The sequence below is a fragment of the Penicillium soppii genome (genome assembly GCF_028829465.1).
Source record: "Penicillium soppii strain IBT 18220 chromosome Unknown utg000006l, whole genome shotgun sequence".
NCBI lineage: Eukaryota > Fungi > Ascomycota > Eurotiomycetes > Eurotiales > Aspergillaceae > Penicillium > Penicillium soppii.
Genome location: NW_026643236.1, coordinates 1,078,110 through 1,098,572, shown reverse-complemented (window position 1 = coordinate 1,098,572; position 20,463 = coordinate 1,078,110). Strand labels below are relative to the sequence as shown.

General features: G+C 50.6%; 7 protein-coding genes across 7 annotated transcripts; 5 read left to right on the top strand and 2 right to left on the bottom strand.

Annotated features, from left to right (window-relative positions):
- Window positions 1-92: 92 nt before the first annotated feature.
- On the top strand, window positions 93-994 carry N7529_007779 (histidine phosphatase family protein; the record flags this gene model as incomplete). Its single annotated transcript, XM_057243306.1, has 4 exons — window positions 93-146; window positions 198-545; window positions 609-768; window positions 822-994. The coding sequence occupies 4 exons, from the start codon at window positions 93-95 to the stop codon at window positions 992-994; spliced, it is 735 nt and encodes a 244-aa protein (XP_057094844.1).
- An 885-nt stretch (window positions 995-1,879) lies between these two features.
- Window positions 1,880-3,404, top strand: N7529_007778 (sugar porter family MFS transporter; the record flags this gene model as incomplete). The annotated part of the gene is made up of 2 exons (XM_057243305.1): window positions 1,880-2,740; window positions 2,805-3,404. The coding sequence occupies 2 exons, from the start codon at window positions 1,880-1,882 to the stop codon at window positions 3,402-3,404; spliced, it is 1,461 nt and encodes a 486-aa protein (XP_057094843.1).
- A 598-nt stretch (window positions 3,405-4,002) lies between these two features.
- N7529_007777 (C2H2-type zinc finger protein) lies at window positions 4,003-6,002 on the bottom strand (the record flags this gene model as incomplete). Its single annotated transcript, XM_057243304.1, has 5 exons — window positions 4,003-4,089; window positions 4,144-4,206; window positions 4,337-4,413; window positions 4,463-4,582; window positions 4,667-6,002. 5 exons carry the CDS (start codon window positions 6,000-6,002, stop codon window positions 4,003-4,005), a joined length of 1,683 nt encoding a protein of 560 aa, XP_057094842.1.
- A 1,205-nt stretch (window positions 6,003-7,207) lies between these two features.
- On the top strand, window positions 7,208-7,671 carry N7529_007776 (uncharacterized protein; the record flags this gene model as incomplete). The annotated part of the gene is made up of 2 exons (XM_057243303.1): window positions 7,208-7,453; window positions 7,513-7,671. 2 exons carry the CDS (start codon window positions 7,208-7,210, stop codon window positions 7,669-7,671), a joined length of 405 nt encoding a protein of 134 aa, XP_057094841.1.
- Window positions 7,672-8,016: 345 nt separating this feature from the next.
- On the bottom strand, window positions 8,017-11,720 carry N7529_007775 (uncharacterized protein; the record flags this gene model as incomplete). Its single annotated transcript, XM_057243302.1, has 2 exons — window positions 8,017-8,291; window positions 8,354-11,720. 2 exons carry the CDS (start codon window positions 11,718-11,720, stop codon window positions 8,017-8,019), a joined length of 3,642 nt encoding a protein of 1,213 aa, XP_057094840.1.
- Window positions 11,721-12,122: 402 nt separating this feature from the next.
- N7529_007774 (transcriptional regulator family: HMG) lies at window positions 12,123-13,144 on the top strand (the record flags this gene model as incomplete). Its single annotated transcript, XM_057243301.1, has 3 exons — window positions 12,123-12,629; window positions 12,683-12,997; window positions 13,046-13,144. 3 exons carry the CDS (start codon window positions 12,123-12,125, stop codon window positions 13,142-13,144), a joined length of 921 nt encoding a protein of 306 aa, XP_057094839.1.
- A 1,729-nt stretch (window positions 13,145-14,873) lies between these two features.
- On the top strand, window positions 14,874-20,301 carry N7529_007773 (uncharacterized protein; the record flags this gene model as incomplete). Its single annotated transcript, XM_057243300.1, has 4 exons — window positions 14,874-15,701; window positions 15,754-18,724; window positions 18,780-18,895; window positions 18,946-20,301. The coding sequence occupies 4 exons, from the start codon at window positions 14,874-14,876 to the stop codon at window positions 20,299-20,301; spliced, it is 5,271 nt and encodes a 1,756-aa protein (XP_057094838.1).
- Between the last annotated feature and the right edge of the window lie 162 nt (window positions 20,302-20,463).

Genomic DNA, 20,463 nt, shown 5'->3' with positions numbered 1-20,463 from the left:
TCTCAATCTTGTCAGATCCCCATTTTCCTTCGACAGTTTCAACCTACTTTGCACAAGCTTATGACTAGGATTTGGACTCCAACTTCTTCCAAATGCCACCAACACTTTACCTAATTCGCCATGGCCAAGGCGAACATAACATCAACGTATCCTCACGCATTTCCGTACAATACTGAATTCGCTAATATTTGTCGCAGAACGCTCATCATCTTCGTGACCCATTATTGACTACAACGGGAAAAGACCAATGTCTTCAGCTTAGAAGCGAATTTCCATTTGCTAAAGATGTCTCGGTTTTGCTTGCTTCTCCCCTGCAACGAACCATTCAAACGGCAGCATGGACCTTTGGTCCAGAGTTAGAGAGTCGCCAATTGCCATTCATTCTGGTGCCCAATGCGCAAGAAATAAGTGGTTTCCAATGTGACATGGGTTGGGATGAGGAATATGTCAAGGCAAAGGCCCCGGATCTAATCTTACAGGCTGCTCCGACTTTTGACGAGAGAAACCTGGACACAGCGCTTGTTAATGGAAAGTGGAATTCCAAGGTATGGATTGAAGCATGAGTATTCTCTGTATAGCCGGAAACTTTAAACTGAACTTCCCATCAGACAGGGATATATGCTCCTACCCTGCCTGCTGTCCGCCGGCGTGCTGCCGAATTACGACGCTGGCTCTGGAGTCGTCCTGAGAAGCACATAGCTCTAGTAACCCACGGCGGCTTCCTACACTATCTAATGGAGGACTGGGCCACATACGACAAAGCTCATAGTAAGTCAGTTATGATTTGAATTTCAATCTCCAGCACTGATTTATTACTTGAGGCACTGGCTGGCGAAACTGCGAATGGCGACAATTTGAATTTACTGAGGATTCAAAGGCAGAAGATGCCCATTTGACTGAAGTTGGAAACACTCAAGCAAAGAAAAATAGACCTGCGGGCCTTGATGCTCATGTAATCCATGAGATTGAAGAAGTTGAAAAAGCGTCTGTTTAATCAATGAGGACATAGATTTCATATAGACAGTCTAATGAAATGATTTGATAGAAGTTTATTGTCATTCTTCTCCATCTTTTCATTGGCCATTGTCAGTTAGCCTAAAATTGGAAGCATCAATTCTACCTCAAGCGCCCTGCTGTGCATCCTTCGAATATTATGAACCACATTCTTTCTATCAAATCACGATAATAGATAACCAGTTCCGAACAAAAGTGGGATGCCCTAATTTCACTCACCCCACGCCTTGCTTGCCCCATTATCCCGACGATGCTACCTATAGTCCTCGGCTCGCAGCCCATTTCGAGACTTACAATCTGAAGGACATTTGTAGTCCACAGTCATTTGATAGCCCGATTCTTCAAGGCGGAACGGCATCAACTTCGCTGAAAAAATGCGAATTTCGAGGCAGGAGTGGGTTAAGATCAGGATAGATACGAGGCTTCTCGGCACACTTTCCCCTTCATTTCGGGCCGTGAAGCCTTTGCAAATCAACGCCCGAAAAACTCTTCTCGGGTCAGGAACAATTTATTCTTTTTGCAAATAAGATTACACGCTGGATTTGCCATCTACTGTTTTCTTATGTGATTTTATAAGGGCCAAATGGAAGTGCAAAATGTATTTCATAGAACTGGTGGTAATAACTGCCATATTGGGATGACAATGTCGCTAGAAGTACTACCTTTGTGGCCACAGAGATCTAGATAACGACTACTCCGTGGGGCTTGACATAGTAGACCTGCCAATGATAGAAATTAGTGGAAGAATCAAACTCCTTAGAACTAAGCGTTTTTCCATCTTTTCATTTAAATATATCTCCTCGCACCATAATCGCTATACATTTCTCATAAAATTCCACACATCGCAAACCTGCAACCCGAGAGAATGGGATTGATTCCCGCAAACATCAAAAGTCCACCAAAGTATCTACTAGGATGCATTCTCTGTTCAGCAAACGGCCTACTCTTCGGCATGGACACAGGGACCATCGGTCCAGTCACCGATATGGAATACTTCAAAGCCTCATTCGGAGGCAGTGAAAACTCCACAATCCACGGCCTAATCGTGTCCTGCATTCTGATCCCAGCAGCGCTGTCATCATTCTTTGCCGGATATGTTGCCGATCGACTCGGTCGACCAAAGGGAATTTGCATTGGAGTCTTTATCTTCGGCCTTGGCGCAGCGATAGAAGCAGGCGCCGTGGCTTTGTCCATGTTCATTGTTGGTCGCATTGTGGAAGGACTGGGCGAGGGTCTTTTTCTTGGAAATCTAGTTGTCTTGATCTGCGAGATATCGCCGACTCGGGCCAGAGGCGCTTTGACAACAGGCCCCCAGCTGGCTACTACACTTGGATTGGTTTTGGGGTACTTCGTCAGTTATGGGACATCAGGTATTCAGTCGTCGCTTTCGTGGAGATTGCCATGGATTATTCTCGCGAGCCTTTCTATGGTTCTTTGTGCGCTGTCATTCTTCTTCCTGCCGGAATCGCCACAATGGCTTGGCCTTCATGGTAAATATGAGATGGCTGAAGAGGCATGGGAGAGGTTAGGAGTGACACCCGCAGAGCGTGAAAAGGTCGAAGTCAATGTTGTAATCAGGGAGACAGGACCAGACGTGGACGATGTCAAAGACAATACTACGAAAAAGCTTCTTGACATTTTCTCAAAAGATGTCTGGGGTCGAACCGTTCTCGCAGTGTTCTTGATGGGAATGCAGCAGATGAGCGGTATTGATGGAGTGCTCTATGTATGTCGAACGCATTCTTCCACTTATCCTGCTCAATCAATTTTTGCTAACAGAAACCTAACAGTATGCGCCTCAACTTTTCCAAAAAGCCGGACTTGCTTCATCCGAAGCGAGTTTTCTAGCATCCGGTGTATCGGCAATAGTCATCTTTGCAGTCACTGTCCCAGGGCTCATCTATGCCGACGGATGGGGCCGCCGAAGCAGCATTATATACGGTGGTGTCGGAATGGGAATTCTGATGTTTTTAATGGGTGGCCTGTATGCCGGAAATGCAGTGCACCAATCAACTGGCGCTGGTCGCTGGGTCGTGATTGTCTGCATCTATCTTTTTGCAGCGCTTTATTCCGTTAGCTGGGGTATTGCTGTCAAGGTGTATAGTGCTGAGATCCAGCCTCAGCGAACTCGTGCATCGGCCACCACGCTGGCTCATTCAAGCAACTGGGTGTCCAACTTCTTGGTCGCTTTGACAACGCCTGTTCTGCTTGCGAAGAGCAGTTATGGTGCGTATTTTTTGTGGGGTGGATGTTGTGTTGTGACTGTTGTTGTCAGCGTCATTTTCATGCATGAAACTCAGGGTCGAACTTTTGTGGAGATTGAAGAGGCATTCAAGGGGAAAAGGCCGACTCAGAAACGTCAAGAGGCTGAGAGTGCGAGCAAGGCCTGAGGTAACTCGCTATAATAACTGAACGATGCCGTTATTTCGACGGCCAATGATCTAGACGAGGATATAGATCAAAATAGATCAAGATTGGATTCAAGTATACGACGAACTGAATTGATCCGTAGATAGATCCTTCCTATATTCCAATCCCATGTATCATGTAAGTCTCCCTTCTAATTTCAGGGTGTGTGTGCCTGGCACACAGGACCGAGCGGTGCGATTCTTGGTAGATGGAATTGATCTCCAGTGGCATGGATGTGCACTACACGATCATCTTCAGCAGCTTACAACCACTTTCTTCTATCAGTCTTTGATGTGTTTTTGAGCGAAAGGTAGAGACGGTCTTCGGATAAAATCATGTGCAAGCAAAACATCTCGGAAAAACCAGTCCGAGAAGACATGGGATTAACTAGTCAGAGCAAAGTCCCGGCATCAAGCCTGGGTGGTATCAATTTTTCTTTCAGATTCTCAAATTCATCAAACGCCATAATGTTTCCCGATAGTACGCCCGGCCGCGCGAGCGCCATATTCTGTTGGGTCGTAAACATAATAATCGTGTACAATAGTTCTTTGGTGTATGATTAGACGAGAGTAAAGGGGGTCAATGTGAAGGGGGCGGGGCTTGGTGATGGAAGGGTTGAGCAGGATTCATGTTTGTGGGTTGTTCTTTGGTGACGTTTAAGTTGGTCTGGATGCCGTTAGTATTCTCATGGTAATGGACAGAGAGATAAGTGGGACATACCAGGTCTTGTAAAACTCTTGGTGCATCCTGGGAAGAGGCATTTGTGTCTTCGTTCTCCGTGTGCTAGACTGGGTCAGTAAATACCTTTCGCTTTTTAAGGGATTGAAGCATACTAAGTCTGTGGCTTGACATATTTGAGGACTGCTTGGTGTTAGAATGAGTACTCGTTTTCATGGGATGTGTATATACTCACGTCGCCCGTTGTAAAGCTGCATCCAGGCCAGGTGCACTTGAAAGGTTTCTCTCCAGTGTGGGTGCGCGAATGTGTTTCTATGGGGATCAGCCGCTGTGTCTGAAGGATAGACTCGACATAACTTACTCAATTCGCTGCTGTCCGTGAATGATTTACCACAATGTTTGCACTTGTAAGGCTTGTCGCCCCGATGACTGCGCTCGTGTCTGTCTAACGTGGCTTGTCTGGCGAATGTCTTGCCACATACTGTGCACGCGAAGCTTTTGTCTAAATGGTATGTTAAAAAAAACTTGCACAGTCAAATAAGATGGTACCATGAAAGGAGCTTACAGTTGCTGTGGGTAAGGAAATGACCTTGTAGTTTGGACTTCTGCGAGAAGGGTTCATCTGGGCGATGGCATCCTTCCCAGCAGCAGTAGTACCCATTACCCTTGGCTCCATTGACGGTACCCATATGGCTGGCAATGAGATGCTCTTGGAGAGCACCCGAGTCTGCAAATCTAGCCCCGCAAGCAGCCTTGATTCCATGGATGCTCGTTGCCCATTTGCAGATATGCGACTCATTGTCCTCAGAAAATTCCGGAGAAGTCAGAGAGGCGCCACCATCGAGGGGTGGCGGGGTTTCTCCTGGGCTGGAGTGGAGGTGGGAGCTAATGCTCGAGCGTGATTGTCGGGAATAGGGAGAGTATGGATGGGAATGAGTATGGTGGTGAGATCTGCAACGATGATGGTTGCGATGAGGACCTTTTCGGGTAGTCTGTAAGTTCAGATCGCTGGGGTTTTTGAAGTGGTTGTGAGCATGGTGTTGGTGTTCATGGTCAAAGCAATTAAATGCGTTCGATGTGTCGATTTTTGATTTCTCGAAGGCATCGAAGCCATTTTGTTGCCCTGTCACATGTTGATCTTGACACACAGAAAAGTCAGAGCACATCCCAAGCATATGGAAAACCTCTGCCGGGTTGACTTCGGTTTGAGTCGGAACTGGGGGCGCTGGGAACATTCCATGCCAGTCCTTCTGGAAGTCATGGCATTCGAAGTGGTTCGGTACATCTTGGTCGCAATGTGTCGCGTGGGCTTGGTAGGAGGATAAGAAGTTTTGCTGTTGGTTCGGATCAAATGTTCCAGGGAAGGTATGTTCCATGGCCTTCGTCGGATGTCCGGCGTCGTGTTGTCCCATCATTGTAGGAGGGAAGATACCAGTGTCTAGCGACAGCGGGGTGTTGATCCCAAAGAACGAGTCAAATCCACAGGTTTGACTGTCTATACTATCACAACAGTGATCACCGAAGCAAAGAGGGTCAATACTTTCACAGTGATCCTCCTCGCAGTTGGTTTCCTCGCAATGAGTGGTATCACAATGATTATCTTCACATTTAGTATCTTCACAGTTGTCGTCCTCGCAATGAGCAACAGAGCAGACGGTGGAAGTGTCACAATCCAGAAAACCACCGCATGCTGACCCACAGTCTAGCGCGCAGTCGTCAACGTCACAGCAGGCCTCATCGACTTCATAAGAGGGTAAAGGTGTTGGGAGCTCGTGGCCCGAGCAGTTCCAATGATGTTGCGTAGGGTTTCCAGATAGATCTACCGTGTCCTTGCCATCTATATGGAAGGCTTCCCAGTTGCACTCAAGGCAGAAATCACCTCCTTTGGGTTGAGACGCCATGGTGCACGGTTCACTTCAGGAGGAAGAGGCAGGGTTTTAGGGCGAAAAAGCCAATACGGGGTTGCCAGGGACAGAGACCACAAGGTGTGAAAGGGACAAGACGGGGAAAAAGCAATTGAGGGACCGAGGTGTGCGACCGCTAGTGGAATATTGAATGACTGCCAGGTACAATATTCCACTTCACAAATCACGTAACCGGGGATCGCAACGCCACCCAAATCCACGTCCACCACAAGTATAGTGTTCTAACAGAATGTATTGATACCGAGTGATGAAGTCCTCTCACAAAATACGAGTTGTCTCGCAGCTCATTCGCTTAGAATTTGGTCGGCTGTGAATAACCGATGCAATCGGATAATTGGGTTGGATCGACATGCAGGAAGCAGGAAGCACGAAGTGAGGAGTCAAAAGAGGACCTTGTGAGAGTCGGAATAATATCAAGTGCTCAGTCGAAAATGTGGTGAGGGAATCAGGCGCCAGGCGACATCACTTGTTGACTGGGACCTCCCGGTGCGGTGGTGAGGACCTTCGGGACGCAGATGTGATGGGGACCTTGGGGACTGGGCGTCATGGTTCGAAATTTTGGACGAATCGAAAGTCGCGCGTTATTGACCTCCGGAGATTGTCGTTAGGAGCACATGGTGCTGTCCTAGAAGTCAAAGAGTAGTCAAGATCAATAGAACCCTTCAAAATGGTGCCAGCATTCCGATGAACAATTTCTTTTCCCCCGCGGATCTGATTTCCCCCGGTCCAGATAGATGACTCAGCAGTTTTCTGCCCATCTCATCCGCCTCAAGTGCCCGCATATAATTCCAGTACATTGTAGTGTAGCAGTGTACCTGAGGATTGGATGATCAGCAGACTATATACACTAATTATTTACATGCTAATAGATATCCAAATTTCTAGAGCATACCGAATATACTGAACATACTGCTCACAGGACAAGAATCAAATACCGACATCATATAAATCTAACCCTATCCCGTCACCGCCTTTCCCCCGGACCGACTATCTTATCAGCTCAAACATCAATGAACAACAGATCAACTTAAGGCACAGAGCCCTTATTCTATTCGAGACAATTCCACTCTAATTAACACCGCCAACTCTCTTGGCACCAAGCCAAGCTCTAACAATCCTCCCCTTACCCTTAACACCCACCTAAACCAAAACTCCCCGCTCCAATCCCCTCACTCCACACGATGGGCAACATCTGCTCGCGCTCGCGCAACGAAACAGACAACTTCAACCAGCCAGGCCGCATAGTCGGAAGCAATCCGCGCCAACATGCAGAATCCCCCCGTGCACCTGTTCCAACAAAAACAAATTGGAAAGGGACGCCAGGCCGCACGCTGAGTGGGAGCGACGGAAGGAACATTGAGCAGAATGCTTCGGGAGCGCACGAGAACGCTGATGAAGCGCGCGCGAATGCTGCTATCGCTGCTCAGGTACGCTTCCGTTCTAAATTCTTAGCAATTTATTGTAAAATTCTCATTGACGATTATAGAAACGTGCCGAGGCTGCCTCGGGTGGTCAAGGCAAGCTTGGGGCCAAATTGGCCAAACAGAAGGGGAAAACTGGTGCACAGACCTTGGCTGAGGTTAGTCAGTCAGAGAGGGATGCTAGGGATGCGGATCAGGTTGCTAAGGACAGAAATTGGGATTGATCAATCTGCATGTCAGCAGGCGAGTGGCATTGTTTCCGAGTCTTGGCGTTATATGGGAGTTTTGAAGCGTTGGCCTGATATTTAACCGTTTGTTCCATGAATGATGTCATTTGATGATCTCCCCAGGGCCTTACGGCTCCACTAAGGGGCTCTGTGTCTATCAAATCCACTGTTTATTGGGTGATTATGCCGGAGGTACAAGATGATCTTTAGGCTAGTTCTTATGTATGCGTACAATGTAGAAGTTAGAATATCAAGGTTTGAATTTATGGAGCCACGAAATCCTAGGCCTAGGAATTGGTTCGTATTGTACACTATTCATTATTGAGGATGCCGGCTTTGAGATTAAACAACATTGTAGCGGCCACCAACAGGCGCGCGCGCCTCACTGTCTGCAGCGGCAATAGTTCCCTCCTTCAAGAGACGCATAAGTTCGCGCATAGCGTTGGTAACCGAAATCTCCGTTTCACCCTCGACCAGGATGTACAGCTTAGGGAGTTCTCCAGCCGCAGGCTCCTTCCCGTTTGGATAGAAGTTACCCTTTGTTGTGATGGATGTTCCGGAAGATTCCAAGATCTTAGCCACGTTGGTACGATTAGTGACGGCCCAACGTGCTTTTTCTGTAAACGAAATTTGTGAGTAATTATTTTCACCTTTTTTTCATTGGGTAACATGAACTTACGGGGGAAGTCATTGATTTCCATTGTCGCATGGAATGCTCCTGCATCGGGTCCACGATTATCAATGGGTACACCGGATCTCATGACACCCGCACGGCTGAGGCGTGCGTGAATATCAGCCACTGCGGATCCAACCTTGTCGAGCGGATTCTTGCCGCCATTTGGATCTTTCTCAGTGCGATGCACGGTAATCTTTCCATCCAAATCAATACCCTTTGGTACACCAGGAAGAGAAGCGGAAGAGGGGGTAGGGGCAGCAGCAGATTGTACAGATGACAAGGCCTTGTTGAAGCGCTCTTCAGATTCCTCCTCGTTGTCTTCTTTCTCTTCTTCCTCTTCATCATCACCGTCCCCAGTCTTGTAAGTTGCTCGCTCACGCTTTCGTTCTGTTGCACGCTTATCGTCAAGCCGGTCAAGACCCTTACCACCGAAGCCAGATCCCATTGCTTTCTCTTTTCCAGATTTGACCTTCTCCTGGAACGAGTCAACCAACTTTTGAACAGGCTCCGGAACCTCTTGCCCACTTTGACGGAGAGCCTTGGCGATATCAACCGCATAGCGATCTTGTTCCTCGGTCAAGAATGTGACTGCGGTTCCGGTGTTTCCGGCACGACCAGTACGGCCGGCACGATGAACATAATCTTCCAAATGGTTAGGTGCGTCATAGTTGACAACAAGCTTGAGCTGCTTGACATCTAATCCACGAGCAGCCACAGATGTAGCGACCAGAACGGGGAAAATACCCGCCTTGAAATCCTGGATGGTAGAGTCACGGTCGACCTGGTCTTTACCACCATGAATTGACATGCATGGGTAGCCTTTTCGCATCAATTCCTTGAGCAAATCATCAGCAGCCTCTTGGCGATCCACGAAGATCAATGAGCGATCATCTTCATGCGCGTCGTCCGAATACAGATTTCCCAGCAGCTCCAACAGGCGGACAAACTTCTGATCATTGTTGCGAACTTCGACGATTTGAGTGATCTCCGGTGCAACGACACTTCGGCCTCCGATCGTGATCTCAACGGGATTGTGCAATGTTTTGCGGGCCAAAGATTCCATGTTCTTGGGGAAAGTGGCGGAGAAGAGCACAGTCTGACGGTCGGGTCGAATATTGGCCATGATCTTCACGACTTGAGGTTCAAAGCCCATATCAAACATGCGATCGGCCTCATCAATGACGACGTATGTCACACGGCGGAGGTTGAGAACTCGTCCTCCATTTGCGGCAAGCAGATCAATGATACGACCAGCGGTACAAACAACAATTTCGGCTCCTCGTTTCAAGTCGGCAATCTGATCCTTGATGGGGGCGCCTCCATATGCGCAGACAGCGCGCAAACCCAAAGCCTTCAGAAAAGGCTTACAGTCTTTGTGGATTTGAGTGGCCAATTCACGGGTAGGTGAGATCACCAAACCGATAGGACCTTCTGTACTAGTAATGGGCCGCTGATCTTTGATGTGTCGGAACATAGGGATCAAGAAGGCTGCAGTCTTTCCGGAACCAGTCTTTGCGACGCCGATGACATCGCGACCAGACATGATCGTGGGAATTGCTTGAGCTTGAATAGATGTCAGCTTTTCATAGCCGAGCTTCTGGATCACATCGAGTGTTTGCACGCCCAGGCCGCACTGTGACCATTTTTGAATAGGCTTGGGGACGTTAGAACCTCGGATCTTGATCCCGTCCAGTTCAAGGCGCAGGTTTGCGACCTCCTCCGCTGTCATATCGGCAAGATTGGAAGGTTCGGTGTAGAACTGCTTCCGGAACGGCTCATACTCGGTCTTGGTGTGGTCAACAACGGGGATTTCTCTCTTTTTTTTCTTGTTGGCCGCCATGGCAAGGACGTCCCCCGCGTTCTCATCACCCACAGCGCTGAATTCGATGTCATCCTCGTCGCCGAACAAAGCCTCGGGTTGCTGATCAGGCTTCTTCTTAGCAAACGAAGCCACGGGTGTCTTTCTTGGTGGCAGGGCTCCTTGCAATTCAGACATGAACGCGTCGAGAGGGTCAATTTCTTCAGCTTCATCAACCTCCATGGGGGTAGAACCATCCTGACCGTTGGTTGCTTCCTCCATCAGGACATCTCCGTTTTCTTGGTTTTGCAGCCGCTCGTCTCGTCGTTCAGCTGCCGCGCGAGCTACCGCAGCGACGTTTTCCTCTGTCTGTTCGTCCTGCATGTCTACATCATCATCCTCACCAGCATCGTCGGCCTGTGCGCTAGAATCCTTCCCATCTTCAAGCGGGGGTGTTGGCAGTCGTTCCAACTTTTTGCGAGTGGACTCTTCGTCACCGAAGCCCAAGGTTTTGGGTGCAGACTGCTTTTCTGCTTCGGAGACCGGTCTGGCACCTAACCCAAAGCCACTGACATTGCCTTTGGCCTTGAGAGGGCCGGGTAACTTGGCAGGCGGAGCGGCAGTTGCTGTGAGGCCTTTTGCGGGGGGAGCTGTTACAGATGCCGGGAGAGTGACATCGGTCCCGAGGACGGCTGGAGCGGCAGTAGCAGCAGCGGTTGTGGAGGATTTGGCAATTGCCTTCGGATTAAACTTGCCGGGGTATGAAGGTGGAGCTTCAGACTCGGCAGGAGTTGCGGGAGTCTGCGGTGAGCCGACAGCTGAGGAAAGAGTTGATTTGCGGTCAATCGCATCTAATATGGCTTTGGGATCGCCTGCCACTTGCTCCTGTTGTTTCTTTTCACGCTCAGCCGCTTGCTTCTGCTTCCAGGCCGCAAGTTTGGCGAGTCTCTCTGCTTTCTTCTCTTCGTCGGTCTGGGCGGCCGGGACAGGTGTGGATTGTTTTGATTGCTGAGGAATACCATTAGTATCAATTATCTCACAGAGAGCATTGTCTGGGTGGCTTACCTCTCGAGCTTTGGAGATTGACCGTTGGTTCGAAGCCCGGCTGTTATCCCGTCTAGACTTAGGTCTCACATCAGCAGCATCATCTGTCCGTCTGCGGTCGCGATCACGGGAGTCATCTCGCCTAGGCCGGGTATGTCTGTCACGTCGAAAATCACGTTCGTCATCTCTGTCTCGGGAACGACGGCGGTCTACTGGTTGGTCCCTCCGAGGTGGTCGGTAAGTGTCTTCATCCCGCCGGTCTGGGGATCGCCGACGGTATCCATCTCTGTCACGAGGGTTTCCACGACTACCGCGGTATCGACGCTGAGTATGGCGAATATGAGCATTTTTCACAGGGAGAATGAGTTGGCAATGCGTCAAACGTACCTCGGGGCTGCGAGATCGGCGATAGCCGCGCCCATCATCCCGCCTGCTTCGATCATAACGATCATCGTCTCTGCGGCGTCGGGATGAAGAGTATGTGCTGCCTACAGGTGATGGTGAGCGAGTATCCCCGTGGCGAGCCATTGTTGCAGGCTGATTAGTGAGTGTTACTGGAACGCAAAAGCACCCGGGACACGGAGCGAACTAAGAGAGGAGTAAGAGCGCACTTGCGCAAACACGTCTTAGGTGGGTTTGTGAGGCCTAAGGCCGTTTAGAAAACGTTTGATTGATATCGCTTAATCGTCGCCCAGGCGCCTGTGATGATGCAAACCTTCAAAGCTCGGAATCGAGAATCGCTTATGTAATGATGTACTAACCCAATGCGGAATAGGCCCAAACGACGCAGGCGCGCCGCGATTCAAAAACAACCTCCTCCGCTTGCGTCAGTTAGCTCTGCAATTCTGAGGTATTGCAATTCAATTCTTAATTTGACCTCCCACTACTAGTAAATTATTTGCTTAATCTGCTCTCAACAAAATCTATAGCATGTCTTGGCAGACCGTCGCCCGGGGGGGCATGCAACGCATGCACCGCACTGCTATCCCTCTCCCTACCGGCGTGACCAGCATGCAAACCCAGCTCCGTCGCCTTTGTTTGTCCACCAAATACACCCAAGCACGCCCACAGCTTCAGGCTGCGTTGCCGGTCCGATTCCTCGTTCAGTCCAATGCTTTCGCAACCACTACCACTGATAGAAAGACGGCCAAGAAACCCAAGGCCAAGAGTTCCGAAGACAAGAATTCCGAGACCAAGAAGCGGAGCCCGCGCCTGACCAAGGAGGAGAAAGAAGCTAGGGATATCAAACAGGAGAAGGCCCATATCAAAGAGCTTAAGGCAATTGCACTGACGCCGCCCAAGAAGCTCCCCTCTACTTTCCACTCCTGTGCTATGCAGGCGAAGGTGCCCCAGCTCAAAGGTCAATACACGAATATGTCAGAGGCATTCAAGCTAGTTTCTGAAATGACGAAGAACATGGGTGCTGAGGAGAGACAGGTTTGTCCCCTTTAGTTTCTCATTTTGCAGCAGTAAGCTAATCCATGATACAGCAACTTGAGGCACAGGCCAAGCAAAACGCAATCGCCAATGCGGAAGCCTACCAGGCTTGGATCAATTCCCACACACCTCTCCAGATCAAGCAGGCCAACATTGCCCGCCGAGAACTTTTCCGCACTCTCAACACCACTCCCAGGGGAAGGAAATACATGCAGCTCAAAGATGACCGCCACATCAAGAAACCAATCACCGCCTACCTGGCCTATGCGACTGAGCGCCTCAATTCCGGTGACTTTGAAGGCGATTGGCAGAATGCCGTTTCCACGGTTGGCCGGCAATGGAAGGATATCCCCGAGTCGGACAAACAGGTAAGATCTCTCAAATATATGTAGGATCCAATGCTAATCTGCCCCTAGCGCTACCAAAAATTGGCGGACGAAGATCGAGCACGGTACGTCAAAGAGCACGAGGAAGTCTATGGATATATCCCCAGGGCTCTTAAAGACAAGTCTTAGTAGACTTGATTTTGGGATATCGATCTCCTGCGTGATGGTGTTTTGAAGTTTTCACAAGGCGAGCTCAGATGGTCTTGTGTTTTACCGCGTCTGCTTCTCTTGTCGCTCGGTTACGTTTCCTTGTCGGTGTATTGTAGCTTCTCGGGTCAATGGTTTTTCGTCTTTTTTTGTTTTTCTGCTTTCATCGCGTGAGGCTCGCAAATACCTCCACACAGATATGTATGTAGTGGAACGTTCTTGCCACATGTAAAACAATATATTTCCAATCCAGCTGCCCAATTCATCTCCCGAATTTCATCGCATGTTACTTCTGATTCAAATGAGTCAGAGCTAATCACCATATCGGTTGCCACAGTCTCTCCGCTACCCCCGCACTGGTGGATTTTTTACTCCGAAGCCCAAGTGGCGGTGAGCAAGGGATTTGGTGCACTTGCAGACGCCCTCTTTTTAGGGAGTAATTTGTATCGAGTAGATTACATGTAGACTGTAAGATTGTTCTAGCATGTGCAGAGGGAGTGCTATCAACAGCCTGAATACGCGTGGGGGGATTTCCAAGGTTATATTTGGTGCATTTTGAGGATGTGAGTGCATGCATGTTCGTGAACTACATATTTGAGTCCACAAATGGAGTCTTCGAGACTCGACAATGTACTTTGTTACTGTATTACTTATTCAACACTATAATAAGTAGACCGATGTGCATTTTCAATGATGTTTGTTTATTCTATGCAGACGGGTTTACCCGCTAGTTTATTGGGCACCCATGGGTACAGGGTTTAGCATCCATGGAATGAGGGATTTGTATCCTCGGTTGCGGTGAACTAAAACATCAACACAAAATTATGTACTCAATCGGACCACAATACAGAGTAAACAAGGAAAACTCGAATGCATGCGACATATCGCATTAAAGGTGGTTTGTTAAGATCTCCCTGCAGTGCTGATGGAGGGGTGATCTCGTTATCGATAGGACTGTCAGGCTGCATGTGTTCTGTACGTTGGTCTGTGCAACATGGCTTTGAGGTGCTTATGAAGTATGCTATGCAGATTGGATTAGAAGAAATTTCAAAGAATGGGAATGTGGACTACATTATGCCAATTTGTATGGCTGTAAAGTATATTTGACTTTTGTTCCCAGCCTTTTGTTTATGTTTTCTTTTTCTAATTTTTTCTCCAGGGCTTTTTTGGGGAGGGTGAGTAAGAGTCTTAATATTAAGTACATGATCAAATTGAATGAATCAATTTTCCAAGATAGTCCAGAATTTCAGGTGTGATCAACTAAATAGAGAACATGAGAGATGACAGTTCTGATTTGAAAGAATTTCAATGTATACGTTTCCATTGCAGTCGAGCGGACTCGGACTATACAAAGTCACTTAAAGGAATGATCTTCACCTCCACCGCCTGATTATCCCTCTTTGAATCCTCTAACTTTCTCCCATTTCCCCCTACCTCCTCCCTTGAATACCAAATTTCTATATACGATAAATCTTGCTTCACATACCAGGGCCATACTCTAATTCCCAACAGAAGTCGCGCCGGTCGTGCAGGAGACCCTGTCATCTCACAAACAACTCAATAAACACCCATAATTGCTCCCCGAGGAACCTCGCGCAACGTACCGCACCAACGAGATTCCACCGCAGGACCGCCCAAAACCCAACAGATGCGTCCGTCTCATATCGCGCAAACACAGTGATCGGGCCGTGAATCGGCGCATGTGACTCCCATGGCTGCGATTGTGGGGTATCGCGCATGGGCGTGGAACGACGAAGACGCATACGCATGCACGCATTTTGATCTGGAGATGGACATGGAGACGGAGCGAGTCCTCGAAGAGGGCTGGACTACTTTCGAGAAACGGTTCCGCGAGCAGAATCGCTACTCAAAAGGAGATCTTGATGTGGGTGCATTGAGTTCTCGCTCTCTGACTCGCTCGCAGCCTCCGTTGTACGACCTGCCTCCGCTTTACGACGATGTGATCCATGACCTTCCTCCGGAATATACTGCTCTGCCTCCGCTGGCACAGCGACAATCTATCGTTTACGCAGTACCCACCACTCGGGAAAAATCGCAGACTCGGTCATCGGCAGTGCTGAAAGATCGCATGCTGAATATACGTATTGACTTTGAGAACATTACGGGTGTAAGGGAACATAAGAAGAAAAAGCCCGCCCCTGCAAAAAAAGCAGCACCACCTTCGCCTCCGCCTCCGCCTCCCCCTCCGCCTCCACCGGCCGAGTCCGGTGGGGATGGCGGAGATGACAATACCAATGGTGGAGACGGCGGTGGTGATGCGGGCGGTGCTGGGGACGGCAATGGTGAAGGGGGTGGGGGTGACGACTGGGGTGACGACTGGAACGTGAGTGGCAGCAAAAAGGATAAAAAGAAGAAAGAGCAAGAGGAAGAGGAGGAGAGACTTGCCAAGGAGGAGGAAGAACGAAAGGCGGCAGAAGCTTCCGCTAACAATGATCTCAGCTGGGCTGAGGGAAATGGTGGTGGTGGCGATGACTCGTGGGCTGGCTTTGCGAGTGTAGGAAAAAAGAAGAAGGGGAAGGTAAGATCAACGGTGCCTTTCGTCAAGCTGGAAATTCTAAGTAATGTCGCAGGACGAAGCACCGCCTGGAGGTTTCCAGGATATAAGTCTAAACGATGGCGCACCTCAGCTGGACCTGAACTTTGATACCCCGGCGCCAAAGACTGGAGGAACTGGATTCAGCTTTGGGGGTTGGGGCAAAGACTGGACTACCGGTGGCAAAGGTGATCCTCTCAGTGAGCCTCCTAAAGCGGAAGCCAAGGACAGCAATCCCTGGGCCACGTCCAAAAAGAAGGGAAAGGGTGAATTCGACTTTGGCGACCTTGGCTCTCCGCCCGCCAAACAAGAAGACAACTGGGATGGCTGGGATATACAAACCAAGGATAAGAAGAAGAAAGACGAGCCAGAGCCAGCACCCGAACCGGAACCAGTCCCAGCATTCGAGCCTGTGCCACTTCCACCTCCGCCTCCTGCCAGAACGGATTTCACTCAAGAAGCTTGGTACCTTGGAATGTCGAAGAAGGAGCAGCGCAAAGCGAAGAAGGAGATGGAAAAAAAGTGGAAGGACGAGGATGATGCTTATGCAAAGGCGGTTGCAGAGGCGGAAGAGCAGGCGGCAGCGCAAGCTGCGGCTGCACCTGAGCCAGAGCCAGAGCCGGAGCCAGAGCCGGAGCCGGAGCCTGAACCTGAACCGATAGTTGAGGAAACTCAACCACCCGCTGAGCCCGAGAATGATTGGGGCTGGAATGTTCCAGTCAAGACAAAGGACAAGAAGAAAAAGAAGATCGATCTTCTAGCTGACCTAGATCCGCCAGCCCCAGATCCACCATCAGCCGGTGACGATTGGATGGGTGGATGGGGTACTAGTGGAAAGAAAGACAAAAAGTCCAAGGAGCCGGAGCCTGTAGTAGAGGAAATACCAAAAGCCAAGGAGCCTGAAGATGTCTTTGCCGCCTGGGGAATCTCGACAAAGGATAAGAAGAAGAAAAAAGGCAAAGCTGAACCAGAGCCGGAACCCGAGCCGGAACCTGAACCAGAGCCGGAGCCAGAGCCGGAGCCAGAGCCAGAACCAGAGCCGGAACCTGAACCTGAACCTGAACCCGAGCCGGAGCCAAAGCCAGCCGTGCATGACGATCCTCTATATGAGGGTTGGCGTACACTATCCTCCAAGGAGCGTAAGAAGCGAGAGAAGCAATTGGTGAGGAAGGGTCTTCCCATCCCTGGCAAAGATTTCGAGCTTCCCTCCGACGAGCCACCTGTGGTCCCAGAACCAATTATCGAACCAGAGCCAGAGCCGGAGCCGGAGCCGGAGCCGGAGCCTGAACCTGAACCAGAGCCAGAGCCAGAACCGGCACCCGAGCCTGAGCCCGAACCCGAACCTGAAAAGCCCGCCGAAGAAGACTCCTGGGGTATCTGGGGGCCAGCGAAGGAGAAGAAAAAGAAGAAGAAGGGTCTAGAACTCGAACCTCCTCCACCTGCACCAACACCACCTGCTCAGGGCTTGACACCAGAGCCGGAATCCTTCAATGACCATGGTGACGATGTATGGGCAGAACTGGCACCCAAGACCTCAAAGGGGACCAAGAAGACTACAAAGGCCATTGAGTCTCCCAAGGAGGAAAAGAAAAGCTTCTGGTCAAGCTTTACTGGAGGTAGCACAAGTAAATCCAAGGCTAGCAAGAAGACTAAGGAAGAGAAGAAGGAGCCAGAGCCTCTTGAGGAGGATCTCATTGATGTAGGCGAGGATCCCCCTGCAGAACCTGAGCCTGAACCAGAGCCAGAGCCAGAACCTGAGCCAGAACCTGAGCCAGAGCCAGAGCCAGAGCCAGAGCCTGAACCTGAACCTGAACCAGAGCCGGAGCCTGTTCCCGTCAAGAGTTCCAAGAAGACTTCTAAGCTAAGCGTCGCCGAGCGTATCAAAGCACTGGAGCAGGCCAAGAAGGATAAAGCGAGGGAGGAAAAATTGGCGAAGAAAAAGAAGGCCGAGCCTGTGCCTGAACCCGAACCAGTGCCTGAGCCCGAGCCAGAGCCGGAACCAAAACCACCTGCTGAGGAGCCTGCCCCGGCAAAGAAGAGCAAGTCTAAGTCCAAGACCAAGGAGGATTCTCTGCCAGGCAGTTTCCCTGATTTCGGCGATGATGTAGAGCCAGAGCCAGAACCTGAACCTGAACCTGAACCCGAGCCTGAACCTGAACCCGAACCGGAGCCAGAGCCAGAACCGGAGCCTCCGGCGCCAGATCTTTCAAAAATGTCGAAGAAAGAACTCAAGAAATATAAAAAGGCCGAGGCTGAGAGGGTGGCAGCTGCTGCCGCTGCAGCGGCGGCTAAGGAGCCCACTCCTCCACCGGAGGAGCCAGTGCCAGAACCTGAGGCTGAGCCTGAGCCAGCTCCAGAACCCGAACCAGAGCCGGAACCTGAACCTGAACCCGAAGCTGAACCGGAGCCTGAGCCCGAAGCTGAGCCCGACCCAGCACCCGAGGAACCAGAAGAAAAAGGTGCCCCTTCCGCAGCGCCACCAGAAGCCGAAGAGCCCGCAAAACCCTTGAAGAAAGAACGAGCCCGCGTGGATCGTAGCTCACACGGCTGGGGTTTCTTCCCTGTCGCACCTCCACCCAAAAAGCTCACGAAAAGAGACAAGCCGCGCGATGAGGATGCCAAGAAGAAAGAGTCTACGCGCGACCGGTCTCCAGGTGCCACACGGTCAAAACCTAGCAAGGCTCGACCTAAAGAACCGGAACCGGAAGTCGAAAAGTCATCTTCCGATCGGGAAAAGCGACGAGAACGAGAGAGTCGTCCGTCGAAGAATCAACGTGGCGTGGCCTTGGCTAACATGGTTCTGGGTACGCCCCAGTCCAAAAGCAAATCCACCCGCAAACAGGCTGTTTCGTCGAAACCTATGTCTAGACGTGCTTCTTTCGATGAAGAGAAAGCTATGCCTAGTCCAACTGAAGATAAAATGGAGGTCTCGGATAAGGCTGCCAAGTTGATGGGGATGAATACTAAGGCTCGACGTGAGCGGCCCCGCGCGGAAAGGCGGAAATCCGGTATGTGGCTCATACTTTCCTTTTAGTTGCATTTGGCTGACTTTCTCAATACTAGCTCGTGATCCATATGCGATCGAGGATGATGACCTTGTTGTCGTAGATATGGAGGATGCCGAGGGTCACTCACCGAGAGAGGGTTCTAAAGGATCGAGGCGCAAGCCAAAGAGACAGGTATGTCGTGCGAATAGCTCAGTCCTTTCACTACTAATAATACATTATAGTCACGATCAAGACCTGAAGACGAAGAACCCGTCATGGTAGACGCAGACCAAGCGCAACCAGTCCCAGACGTAATGTCAGGACCCGACGACATGGGCTTTGTCGATGCACCACGCGAACGCCGCCTAAAGCGTTCAAACACCGCCCCACCAAAGAAGCAAGAGACAGGAGGCCTGATGGGCCTCTTTGGCTCACTCCGAAAGAGCGCAAAGCCAGAGCGGCCCGAGATGCCCGAGCGACGAAAGTCTCGCTCCTACCGCGACGACGACCCGCGGTACCCACCAGACCCAGAACGGCCCGAGATGCCTGATCGACGAAAGTCCCGCTCCTACCGCGACGATGACCCGCGGTACCCACCAGACCCTGAGCGCGAAGCAGCCCGCCGAGCCCGTCGCGAAGACCGACGACGTGGCTCCGTCCGCCCAGACACAGATGCAGAAGGCTTCGTCACGGATGCGCCCGGCCCAGCGGAAACAGAAGCCGAAGATATCGAAGCGCGACGCGCAGCACGACACTCGCGTCGCGGATCTCGCAAAGCGCCCTCTGAGCCGCGCGATATCGAAGCACGGGAAGCCGAGGAGCGACGCGCGAGAAGGAAAGAGCGGGCTCGCGAGCAGCGCGCTCGCGAGGAAGAAGAGGAGGAAAGATTGCGTGAAGAAAAGCGCGCTAGACGCGCTGCTCGCGAAGAACGGCGTATGCGCGAAGAACAGGAGGCGAGAGACGCTGAGGCCGCAGCTGAAGCTGCTGCTGCTGCTGAAGCGGCTGAGCGTCGTGAGCGGCGGCGCCTTCGCGAAGAAGAAATTATGGCTGCGAAGATGAGTCGACGACGTGTGCGCGAGGAACGAGAGGATGTTCTGGATGGAGAAGATCGTCGTGCGCGCAGTTCGCGTGAAGATCCTAAGGATCGAGCGAGGCGTCGCAAGTCCAAGGTTGCACCTGAACCAGCTAGGGCTCCATATATGAGTGGTGGCAATGGCAAAGATAAAATTTCTTCATGGGTTTATGGGCAAGCTGATGAACCGCCTGAACCGCCACCGATTATGCCTACTGTCATTGATATGCCGCCTCCTGCTGAAGGGAGTGGGGGGAATGCGCATTCTCTTTCTTCGGATGAGGAGGCACGACGGGCTGCAAGACGGAAGGCTAGACGTCGTGCTAAGTATCCCGATGAGGATATTGATGATGTGCGATCCAGACGCAGAGACTCTCGGCGTGAAGGTGTGAAGAGCAGTTCTGGGAGTGGTGATTATGAGCGTGATCGGGGGATGAGATCGCGGCCTGGGAGTCGGCAGGGGGGCCCACCTCCGCCCGGTTCGGCGAAGAAGTCGAGTTGGTTCCGGAAATTGACGAATTTGTGATGACACAGAAAATAAAACATCCGTGCGGCTGATTGCTGTTTTTTTGGTGATTGCAATGTTTTTGTATACTTTCAGCGATCTTTGGGGGTTTTTGTCTTGATGAACGAACGGGATGTTACGACAGATATGAAACACCGATGATGCTATGACGGAAAATGCGAT